General features: G+C 40.7%; 1 protein-coding gene and 1 pseudogene across 3 annotated transcripts in view; both read left to right on the plus strand.

The window, feature by feature from the left end:
- Positions 1 to 12,504, plus strand: part of NUP107 (nucleoporin 107) — a 56,708-nt gene that overhangs the window by 16,735 nt on the left and 27,469 nt on the right. For 2 of the 3 annotated variants that reach the window (XM_024256704.2, XM_024256705.2), the window contains 3 exons: positions 6,425 to 6,496; positions 7,196 to 7,284; positions 10,802 to 10,880. In XM_024256704.2, coding sequence (XP_024112472.1) covers positions 6,425 to 6,496; positions 7,196 to 7,284; positions 10,802 to 10,880 — 240 coding nt within the window. The remainder of the gene's footprint in view (positions 1 to 6,424; positions 6,497 to 7,195; positions 7,285 to 10,801; positions 10,881 to 12,504) is intronic. The other variant, XM_054527393.1, reaches the window with a different exon arrangement.
- On the plus strand, positions 5 to 5,813 carry LOC129049155 (keratin, type II cytoskeletal 8-like; annotated as a pseudogene).

Here is a 12,504-nt window from a genome sequence, read left to right on the forward strand (position 1 = left end):
AAGTTTTATATTAATTTTTTCCTTTATAAATACATACAAATTAAAATGTTACTAATAGGATTTTTTTTTTTTTGGAGAAGGAGTTTCGCTCTTGTTGCCCCAGGCTGGAGGGCAATGGCGTGATCTCGGCTCACTGCACCCTCCGCCTCCCGGGTTCAAGTGATTCTCCTGCCTCAGCTTCCTGAGTAGCTGGGATTACAGGCGTGCCCCACCACGCCCAGCTAATTTTTTGTATTTTTAATAGAAAACGGGGTTTCATCATGTTGGCCAAGCTGGTCTCGAACTCCTGACCTCAGGTGATCCACCCACCTTGGCCTCCCAAAGTGGTGGGATTACAGGCATGAGCCACTGCGCCCAGCCAGGGTTTTATTTTCAGCCTTCCATCTTGAGTTTCTTCATTTTAAAAATTTTACAAGTAAATAAAAGGTTCAATCTCATAAAATAATCATATTGATTTATATTAGAGAGTTAAATTAGGTAAAAGTCCCTTTTTATCCCACTGACTATTTAGTGTAAAAGTTTTAGTATGTATCCTACCAGACATTTTTCTATGCATCTTTATAGATACATACATATATATAAACATACACTCACATACTTGTATACACACACACATTTGTTTTTTAACATATAATATGATTTCATTTATACATTATACTGAGAGTTTTTTTTTTTTTTTTGAAATGAAGTTTCACTCTGTTACCCAGGCTGGAGTGCAGGGGCGCAATCATGGCTCACTGCAACCTCTGCCTCCTGGGTTCAAGTGATTCTTCTGCCTCAGCCTCCCGAGTAGCTGGGACTACAGGCTTGTGGCACCATGCCTGGCTAATTTTTGTGTTTTTAGTAGAGATGGGGTTTTACCATATTGACCAGGCTGGTCTCGATCTCCTGACCTTGTGATCCGCCCACCTCAGCCTCCCACAGTGCTGGGATTACAGGTGTGAGCCACTGTGCCCGGCTTATACTGAGAGTTTTAAAATTAATATTTCTTAGATTTTTTAAAATTCATGTAGGTTTTTACCATATTTTTTCATAGTATGTCAGAGTATAAATGTACTGTAATTTTTTGAGACATTCAGCTGGACATATTTAGGTTGTTACTGGTATTTTTGCTGTAGCCATTAATAATGCAGTAAATAGTTTGGTGTAGAGGCACATGCCTGTGGTCCCAGCAACTTGTCAGGCTAAGGCCAGAGGATCACTTGAGCCCAGGAGTTCAAGGCTACAGTGAGCTATGATCATACTACTGCGCTCTAGCCTGGGCAACAGAGTGAGATCCCGTTTCTAAAAAATAAAAAAAAAATGCAGTGAATGTTTTTCTTCATACATATATATGTGTGTGAGAGAAAGTCTGGACAAGTAAACACCATTCTTTTGCCCTTAGGATTCAATGCTGTCTTCTACAGCCTCCAGGCCTGGGATCCTGAAAGGACCTTGGGTGGTAAAACTGGACTTGGCTGGATTGAGGGTTTGGGGAAGAAACATGCAAATAGCCTCAGATATTTTTTAAATGCAGCAAATAACATTTCTGGATGAGACTTGTTTCCAAAATAAACCAGCTATATCTGTTTTGAAAAAATATGTACACATAGATGCCTGTTAAACCACCAAGATCAGATGCCTTTTTGGGGTTTAACTTCTTTATATTTTCTGTTTTTAAAAGTAATTCTTTTTTTTTTTTAAGAGATAGGGTCTTGCTCTATTGCCCAGGCTGGAGTGCGGTGGCGTGATCTCAGCTCACTCCAACCTCCACCTCCCGGGTTCAAGTAATTCTTATGCCTCAGCCTCCCTAGTACCTGGGATTACAGGCATGCACCACCATACCCAGCTAATTTTTGTACTTTTAGTAGAGACAGGGTTTTAACCATGTTGTCCAGGCTGGTCTTGAACTCCTAGCTTCAAGTGATCCACCTGTTTTGGCCTCCCAAAGTGCTGAGATTACAGACGTGAGCCACCGTGCCTCACCCAAAAGTAATTCATATTTGAAGCAAGTATATATAGTTAAAAAAGGAGATAATGTATATTTATAATAAATATTTTATGTGTATCTGTTAGACTGCTTTTTTTTTTCTTTTGTTTCTTTTTCTTTTTTTGGGGGTGGCCAGCACGGCGGGGACATGGTCTCACTTTGTCTCCCAGGCCAGAGTGCAGTGGCATGATCATAGTTCACTGCAGCCTCAAACTCTTGGGCTCAAGTGAGCCTTCTGCCTCAGCCTCCCAAGTAGCGAGGACTACAGGTGTGTACCACCATGCCTGGCTAATTTCTTTTTTATATTTTATAGAGATGGAGCGTCTTACTATGTTGCCCAGGCTGGTCTCAAACTCCAAGGCTACTTTTTCACTTAAAATATTTTTTAATATCTTTCCAATCTTTTAATTTGTTTATCCCACAAATACTTCATTCCAAATGCACATCTAGGAAGACTGTCATATTTGGCTATTTATTGAGCCCACTTACTAGTTTTAATAGGTTTCCTCTGGTTTTCCAGGCATTTCTGTTATCTACAAGTAGTGATGACTTTGACTATTTTTCCATACTTATTGCTAACTTAATTCTTTTCCTGGTTTTATTATGTTAGTTAGAATTTTCAAAGTAAAGTTGAATAATAATGAACTCTTACTCCTCATCTTCTGGATTTTAAAGGGAGTATCTCACTTTACAGTTAAGTATAGTCAGCCGAAATTCCTTATATGTGGGTTCCACATCCATGAATTTAACCAACCGCAGATCAAAAGTATTCTTTAAAAGAAAAAAAAAAGAATCACCAAGAAGCAGCTTCTCTGCTCCTCGAATCTCCGCCTAGCTCAGCCTGCCTGCCTTCACTTCTGCCTCCACCATGTCCATCAGAGTGACCCAGAATTCCTTCAAGGTGTCCAACTCTGGCCGCAGGGCCTTCAGTAGCCGTTCCTACATATGTGGGCCCAGTGCCTGCATCAGCTCCTCGAGCTTCTCCCAAATGGGCAGCAGCAGCTTCCGGGGTAGCCTGGGTGGAGACTTTGGCGGGGCCAGTGGTATAGGAGGCATCACCGCAGTCACGGTCAACCAGAGCCTGCTGAACCCCCTTAACCTGGAGGTGGACCCCAACATCCAAGCTGTGTGCACCCAGGTGAAGGAGTAGATCAAGACCCTCAACAACAAGTTTGCCTCCTTCATTGACAAGGTACGGTTCCTGGAGCAGCAGAACAAGATGCTGGAGACCAAGTGGGGGCCCCTGCAGCGGCAGAAAATGGCTCACAGCAACACGGATAACGTGTTCGAGAGCTACATCAACAACCTTCTGCTGGCAGCTGTACACTCTGGGCCAAGAGAAGCTGAAGCTGGAGGTGGAGCTTGATAACATGCAGGGGCTGGTGGAGGATTTCAAGAACAAGTACGAGGATGAGATCAAAAAGCATACAGAGATGGAGAATGAATTTGTCTTCATCAAGAAGGATGTGGATGAAGCTTACAAGAACAAGGTAGAGCTGGAGTCTCACCTGGAAGGGCTTACTGAAGAGATCAACTTCCTCAGGCAACTGTATGAAGAGGAGATCTGGGAGCTGCAGTCCCAGATCTCAGACACATCTGTGGTGCTGTCCATTGACAACAGTCGCTCCCTGGACATGGACAGCATCATCGCTGAGGTCAAGGCGCAGTACGAGGAGATCGCCAACCACAACCAGGCTGAGGCTGAGAGCATGAGGTCAAATATGAGGAGCTGCAGACGCTGGCTTGGAAGCATAGGATGACCGGTGGCGCACAAAGACTGAGCTCTCCAAGATGAACGGGAACATCAGTCGGCTCCAGGATGAGATTGAGGGCCTCAAAGGCCAGAGGGCTTCCCTGGAGGCCGCCATCGCAGATGCTGAGCAGCACAGGGAGCTGGCAGTTAAGGATGCCAACACCAAGCTGTCCAAGCTGGAGGCGGGCGGGCCAAGCAGGACATGACACGGCAGCTGTGGGAGTACCAGGAGCTGATGAACTTCAAGCTGGCCTTGGACATCAAGATCACCACTTAAAGGAAGCTGCTGGAGGAGGAGGAGAGCCAGCTGGAGTCTGCGATGCAGAACATGAGTATCCATACAAAGACCACCAGTGGCTATGCAGGTGGTCTGAGCTCGGCCTACGGGGGCCTCACAAGCCCTGGCCTCAGCTACAGCCTGGGCTCCAGCTTTGGCTCTGGTGTGGGCTCCAGTTCCTTCAGCTGCACCAGCTCCACCAGGGCTGTGATTGTGAAGATCGAGACCCACGACAGAAAGCTGGTGTCCAAGTCGTCTGATGTACTGACCAAGTGAACAGCTGTGACAGCGGCCTACCCCTTCTGCGGCTGCCCCAGAGAGGCTGCTGTCCTGAGGAGCACAGGGAACAGGAGAGCCACCTGAGGCTCAGCCCTAGCCCTCTGCCCACCCGTAGCGGGGAGTTTACTGCCTGGGGTACCCCCCTTGCCCATGCCTACAGCTACAAAACAATTCAATTTTTTTTTTTTCCAAAATAAAACCTCAGCTAGCTCTGCCAACTGTCAAAAAAGAAAAAAAAAAAATGGTCCAGGTGTGGAGGCTCATGCCGGTAATCCCAGCACTTTGGGAGGCCAAGGTGGAAGGCTCAATTTAGCCCAGAGTTCAAGAGCAGCCTGGGCAAGATAGCAAGACCCAGTCTCTGCAAAAAGTGACAAACTTAGCCGGGCATGGTGGTGCATGCCTAGTCCCATCTACATGTGAGGCTGAGATGGGAGGATCGCTTGTGCCCAGGAGGTCAAGAATGTAGTGAGCTATAATTGTGCTACTGCACTCCAGCCTGGGTGACAGAGCGAGACCCTGTCTCAAATAAAAGATCATTGGGTTTATACTGAATATGTGCACATGTTTTTAATCCCTAAGTGATATAACAACTATTTACATATGTAGCATTTACATTATATTAGATATTATACATAATCTAGAGATGATTTTGTTGTTGTTCATTATTTTTTTATCACAGCCAGGTCCAGTAGAGATGATTTAAAATATACTACAGCATTTTGGCTGGATGAGGTGACTCACGCCTGCAATCCCAGCACTTTGGGAGGCCGAGGCAGGTAGACTGCTTGAGGCTAGGTATTTGAAATCAGCCTGGCCAACATGGTGAAACCCGTCTCTACTAAAAATACAAAAATTACCCAGGTGTGGTGGCAGGCACCTCCCTTCTTCTTAGGAGGCTGAGGCATGAGAATCACTTGAGCCCAGGAGGCAGAGGTTGCAATGAGCTGAGATCAGGTCCACTGCACTCCAGCCTGGGTGACAGAGTAAGACTCTGTCTCAAAAAATAAATAAATAATTAAATAAAATATACTACAACATTTTATATGAGGGCCTTGAACATCCACAGATTTTGGTATCCACGAGGGGTCCTGGAACCAATCCCCCATGGATACCAAGGGACGACTATGTTTGCTAGAGGTTTCAGTTAGTCTACTTCTAATTTATGAAGATATATATATTTTTTAAATCAAAATGGCAAGGTAAAATTTATGAAGATATTTTTATGAAATATTCTGGTACCTGTCAAGAAGTCCATGTAGCTTTTCTCCTTTAACCCATGGATAAAATGGATTAATTAATTAATTTGACCCATTCTTGAACTGGTCACAATATATTATCCTTTTAATATACTGCGTAGTATTACTTGCTAATATTTGCATTAAATTGTCTTTTAAAGTCAGTTGTAAGAGCCTTGGATTGCTCTTAGCTTTTATTACTTATCAACTTCTGTATAGACTATAAAGGATTTTAAAGTTTTTAAATGTTTAGTTTCTAACATGTAACATGGCTGTATTCAGCCCTGTATTACAGTTTTTTTTTTAAATTTTGGGGTGGAGTCTCGCTCTGTCACCCAGGCTGGAGTGCAGTGGCGTGATCTCAGCCCACTGCAACCTCTGCCTCCTGGGTTCAAGTGATTCTTGTGCCTTAGCCTCTGAGTAGCTGGGATTACAGGCTTGCGTCACCACGCCCAGCTAATTTTTGTATTTTTAGTAGAGAGGGGGATTTACCATTTTGGCCAGACTGGTCTTGAACTCCTGACCTCAAGTGATCTGCCTGCCTCGGCCTCCCAAAGTGCTGGGATTACAGGTGTGAGCCACCATGCCTGGCCTATTAAAGTTTTTTGTTTGTTTTATTTTGTGTTTATTTTTCCCCAAAACACCATCTCTGGGAAAATGGAATTTTAAATTTCAAGTGTAAAGAATCAAAATACCAGGTAAGAGCAGCTACAATTGATGTAGCAGTTTGGAATTTACACAATAGATACTTTTCAATGATGAATATGCAGATTTACTATGTGGTAAAATGTTTATGTATAGATGATTAACTGTACTTGTTTCATACTGGCTTTTTATCTTTCTGTTAAAATAATATTTCTTACAGCATCTTCTTTTCGTTCTGTTTATCCTTTAAATATTTTTCATAATAGGCTCTTAATGCCAGTGAAAAAACTGTTGTGGAAGCGTTATTTCAGAGGGATTCACTTGTTCGACAAAGTCAGGTATGACTAGAATTTTAAAATTTTTTTTATGAAACATGGAGAAAAGGTTAATGACATGCAAAGTACTGAAGTTTTTTTTAACTTAAAACTTTTTTCTGAATTTTTTTTCTACTTGATCTTTTTATTTGCGATTAAAAGGAATTAGAAACCTTATTCTTTGATTTTTAAGTAATAGCCCTAGTATTTTCAGGAATAGCCTGTTAAAAACGATTATTCCTATAGAAAATTTTATTCTTTTGCTATAATATTTATTTATCTTAAAAAAGTAAAAATAGTGTTTGGAAAAATTGTTACTTGATATTTTTAAAATCAGAAACTTTACGCCTGTAATCCCAGCACTTTGGGAGGCTGAGGCGGGCAGATCACGAGGTCAGGAAATCGAGACCATCCTGGCTAACAGTGAAACCCAGTCTCTACTAAAAATACAAAAAAAATTAGCCGGGTGTGGTGGTGGGCACCTGTAGTCCCAGCTACTCGGGAGGCTGAGGCAGGAGAATGACGTGAACCCAGGAGGCAGAGCTTGCAGTGAGCCAAGATTATGCCACTGCACTCCAGCCTGGGCGACAGAGTGAGACTCTGTCTCAAAAAAAAAAAAAAAAATTCTGTAACTGTTTGAATTAAGGGTAGTAGTGCCACTACAAATAAAACACGAATAGATTTGGTAGTTAACACTAATTTATTTTTTTCTTTCTTTCTTAGCTGGTGGTAGATTGGTTAGAGAGTATTGCCAAAGATGAAATTGGAGAATTTTCTGATAATATTGAGTTTTATGCAAAATCAGTATATTGGTAAGTTACCAAACTTTAATTCTTAAGGTCACTCAATGTTGATATTGTTCATTCATCTTTCAATAAGTATTATTCAGTTTTTACTTTGTTCACACTACTTTGTTCAGTGTGTGAGCAAAACAAGTAAAGGCTTTGCCTTTATGGAATTTATAATTGTTTAAGAGAGTTAGATAGCTAATTTGCAAATACACAGTTGGCCCTCTGAATTTGTGGGTTTCGCATCCATGGATTGAACAAACTGCAGATCAGAAATAACTGGAATAAAACAAGCCGGGTGTGGTGGCTCATGCCTGTAATCCCAGCACTTTGGGAGGCCAAGGCGGGTGGATCACGAGGTCAGGAGTTCAAGACCAGCCTGACCAACATGTTAAAACCCTGTCTCTGCTAAAAATACAAAAATTAGCCGGGTCTGGTGACACACACCTGTAATCCCAGCTACTTGGGAGGCTGAGGCAGGATAATCGCTTAAATCCAGGAGGCGGAGGTTGCAGTGAGCCGAGTTCACACCATTGCACTCCAGCCTGGGCAACAGAGAAGGCCATCTTAAAAAAAAAAACAAAAAACAGAAAAGAAATAATTGGAATAAAACAATAAAAATAACAAGATAAAAAAAGTAATACAAATTTAAAAATATAGTATAACAGTTATTTGCGTAACATTTACATTGTATTAGGTATTTTAAGTAATCAAGATGATATAAAGTATATGGGAAAACATGCGTAGATTATATACAAATAATACAACATTTTATGTAAAGGATCTGAGCATCCTTGGATTTTGGTATCTGAGTAGGGTCCCAGAACCAATCCCCTATGGATACCAAGAGACGTATGTATATTCTGTTGGGTATTCCGAGCTTTGGGGAAAAAAATGAATTAGAGGCTCGGCACTGTGGCTCACACCTGTAATCCCAGCACTTTGGGAGGCTGAGGCGGGTGGATCACGAAGTCAGGAGATCGAGACCATCCTGGCTAATGCGGTGAAACCTGTCTCTACTAAAAATACAAAAAATTAGCCGGGCATGATGGTGGGTGCCTGTAGTCCCAGCTACTTGGGAGGCTGAGGCAGGAGAATCGCTTGAACCCAGGAGGCAGAGGTTGCAGTGAGCCAAGATTGCGCCACTGCACTCTAGCCTGGGTGACAGAGTGAGACCCTGTCTCAAAAAATAAATAAATAAATAAAATAAAAGTGACTCAGAAGGGAGATTGTTTTTAAAGTAGGAGATCCTGAATTCTGTATTTAAATACTGATGTGACAGGAGCTTGAACCTGGGAGGCAGAGCTTGCAGTGAGCCGAGATCGCACCACTGCACTCCAGCCTGGGTGACAGAGCGAGACTCCGTCTCAAAAAAAAGGATTAGAATTAATGGATAGATAGGACAGGGAGTCCTACTTTAAATTGAAGAGGTGGCCAGAGAAGGCTTTTCTAAGGTAGTAAGAGACTTTTATAAAATAAAGGCAGCCAGCCATGCAAAAATCTGGGGGATAACTATTCTGAGCAGGAAAACGAACTGTAATGACCCAGAGAACGTAAAGTGTTTGCACAAAGAAGCCAGTGGGAACACAGCAAGGAAAAGAATGGTAGAAAACAAATTGGAGGAAGCCAGATACAGGGCTTTTACAGACAGGCCAATGTAACTATTCTGGACTTTATTCTAAACGTGATGGGAAACCTTGAGAAGAGAAGAATGACATGGTCCAATTTATGTTTTCAAACAATCACCTGCCTGCTTTTTTCTTAATAAGATTATTGATCATATCAGAAGATTATCTTCTGATTGTCAAGAAGACACTTCTGTCCTGTTTTCAGCTACTTGTGTGGGTTTATTTTGTTTTGTCTTGCTTTTGCTTACACTCTTCAGTATTTCTAAATTATTATAGGCCCTTGAAACCAGAAAGCTCCCCTAAGTTAAAGGGACAGTTTATTTTAAGACTTGCAAAAAATTTTTAAAAGGTCAGATTGTGGCCGGGCACGGTTTAAGACTTGCAAAAGATTTTTAAAAGGTCAGATTGTGGCCAGGCACAGTGACTCATGCCAGTAATCCTAGCACTTTGGGAGGCCAAGGCAGGTGGATCACCTGAGATCAGGAGTTCAAGAGCAGTCTGGCCAACATGGTGAAACCGCATCTCTACTAAAAATACAAAAATTAGCCAGGCGTGGTGGCGGGCACCAGTGAGCCAAGATCATGCCATTGCACTCCAGCCTGGGTAAAAAGAGCAAAACTCCATCTCAAAAAAAAAAAAAAAAAGGTCAGATTGCCAGATTGCCTTTGAATTCAGTAACGTGTGTACAAAGTCTGTAAGTCAATTATATATTTTCTCTGCTTAGCTAGGAAATTACTGCTACTAAGCATTTGTTAAAAATTAAATCTTAATTGGATGTGATTTTTTTCTGAAAGGAAGTTTTCATTTTCAGAAAATAAGTTTTTGTTTGTTTGTTTGTTTGTTTTTTAGTTAAAATGCCCTGTTGGGTTTTTACAATTTTTAAAGAGTTAATCTTTTTTTGCTGATCAGTGGAACAGAACAGAGAGCCCCACAACAGATTCACACTGATATGGTCATTTGGTTTTCAACAAGGACATCAAAGCAATCCAGCAGGGAATGGAATTCCTTTTTTACAAACTGCAGAAAAATGATATCTATGAGAAAGAAGATTAACCTTGACGGCTCCCTCACTCCATACCCAACAATTAATTCAAGATGTGTCATAGTCCTAAATGTAGAAGCTAAAAACCATAAAGCTTTTAAAGAAAAGCATAGGAAGATATCCTAGTAACTTGAGAATAGATAGATGTATCTTAGCTCATAGAAAGCAATAATCAGGGAAAAAAATTGGTTTGACTTTATCAAAATTAAAAATGTATCATTAGAAAAATACCATTGGCCAGACATGGTGGCTCACACCTGTAATCCTAGCACTTTGGGAGGCTGAGGCGGAAGGAGTACTTGAGGCCGGGAGTTCAAGACCAGCCAGGGGAACATAGTGAGACCCCATGTCTACAAAAATATTAAAATGTTAGCAGGGCATGGTGGTATGTGTCTGTAGTCCCAGCTACTCAGGAGACTGAAATGGGAGGATCACTTGAGCCTGGGAGGTCGAGGCTGCAGTGAGTCATGATTGTGTCACTGCACTTTAGCCTTGGTGACAGAGCGAGACCCTGTCTCCAAAAAAAAAAAAAAAACCACCATTAAGAAAATAAATGGGAGCAAGCCACAGACTGGGATGTGTAGTTCATAAAGAACTATAACTCAATAGTAAAAAGATAATCCTAGCAAAAATGGCAAAAATTTCAACTGATAATTCACAAAACCAGATAGATGAATGGCCAATAAGGACATGAAAAAGCCCTCAACATCATTAGTCATCTGAACTAAAATGTACTTCTGTATTAAGGATTTTTGCATGTTTTTTCTGGGATTGTAGTCTGTCTTTCTTCCTTTGACTTGATTTGATTTTTTAAAAATAGATCTATTAAAATTACCCCTTTAAAAAATTTGGTACTTATTATTTCTTTCAGGGAAAATACTCTACATACCTTAAAACAACGGCAGCTGACTTCTTACATTGGAAGTGTTCGTCCGCTTGTCACTGAATTGGTAAATGTTCTTTGAAATGAAAGTTGCCTTCAAAGTTAACTGATTTTTTTTTCAGGCTGAGAATTTTTTCTCGTGGATCTTTGTTTTGCTCTTCTAAAGGTTTGCACACACTAACATTTTACTCTAAAACAACTAAGTTGCATTGGAATCTGATGGAATATATTGAAACATATCCATGACCTTTGAATTGTAAGTAATAAGTTGTGGAAAGTATACTTGACAGCATTAAAAACAAATTATTTTTGGTCTTATCTTAAGATTTGACTCTGCCTATATAAGGTAGTGACTGACCTATGAAAGCTCTTTTATGTTGAAAGCAAGTGAAAAAAAACTAAAGCCTTATTGGTTTGAGGTTAGAACGGTTATTCTAGGATATGAGTAGTAGGAATAACAGTGGATTTGAAAAGAACTGAAGCTGAATTATTCTAGAAACAAAGGAATGAAGCTTTATGACAGGTAGGGCACGTGAAATGTTTATAGTGAAAAGAGAGAAATAAGTAACAATTGAAAAAAACTTCTAGAATTCCGTTTAGTAACAAAGTGGTTTTTGATGAAAATTGTTTGGGAAAAAGAAAAAGAAAATTGTTTGGAAACTACTCTTAACAGCTTAAAATTGATTATAGCTAAATTACATTGTAGCAGGCAACAGCTGAAAATCATTTAATCTTACCAGCTGGAAAGTGGTGATTTCCTTTTGCCAGAAAGAGACCATGTTCCAAAATTGAATTATATGTTTGCAAAATATTTATGAAAGTAGTGAATTGATCTATTATGTATTCCATTTTCTGAATTGATGTTCATATTACCATACACTAAGTAACATGTGGAGTAAGAATTACTTCCTTTCTTGAGTCACATTAAAATTGTTTTCCATTGGAAATCCATCATGTAGATCATGTGTGCTCTTTGCTGCTAAAGTGAGAACAATATATTATCCTAAATGCTTAGAAGCACATGAAAAAAAGGTAGGTATAAATAACTGTTTTGGGAGATTTGTACTTATTTATTAGAAATCTGTTTAAATTTTTTTTATTAGGCATTGGTGTGTTTTATATGGCATTAATCCCAAAATAGGTCTTAATAGGCCCTCTTTCCATATGTTCTCAAAAAGTACCAGGTAAGCACTTTGTAGTCACAGAACAGAAGGTTTTTGCTTTGTGTTCTTCTTCCATCTAGGTCTAATTCTATTTAGACTTGACCATGTAGCTGCTATGACAGAGTGAAACTCAAGTCATCTTCTAGTGTTACCTGGGCTGGGATAGGCTAGTAGTATTTCTGCCTTGCCTGACTGAGGCATGCCCTTTGTGGGCCAACTGAGTATGTTTTAAGTAGGGAAGCAGATGACTGTGTGGCTATTTGGAACACTTGTAATCTTGTGACAGCTTCATTCCCTTTGTTACTTAATTAAATTGAAACAATTTATTTCAGCCAGGCGCAGTGGTTCACGCCTGTAATCCCAGCACTTTGGGTGGCCAAGGTGGGTGGATCATGAGGTCAGGAGTTCGAGACCAACCTGACCAACGTGGTGAAACCCTGTCTCTACTAAAGATACAAAAATTAGCTGGGCGTGGTGGCGTGCACCTATAATCCCTGCTGCTCGGGAGGCTAAGGCAGAAGAATTGCT

This window comes from Pongo abelii, chromosome 10, assembly GCF_028885655.2.
Source record: "Pongo abelii isolate AG06213 chromosome 10, NHGRI_mPonAbe1-v2.0_pri, whole genome shotgun sequence".
Taxonomy (NCBI): Eukaryota; Metazoa; Chordata; class Mammalia; order Primates; family Hominidae; genus Pongo; species Pongo abelii.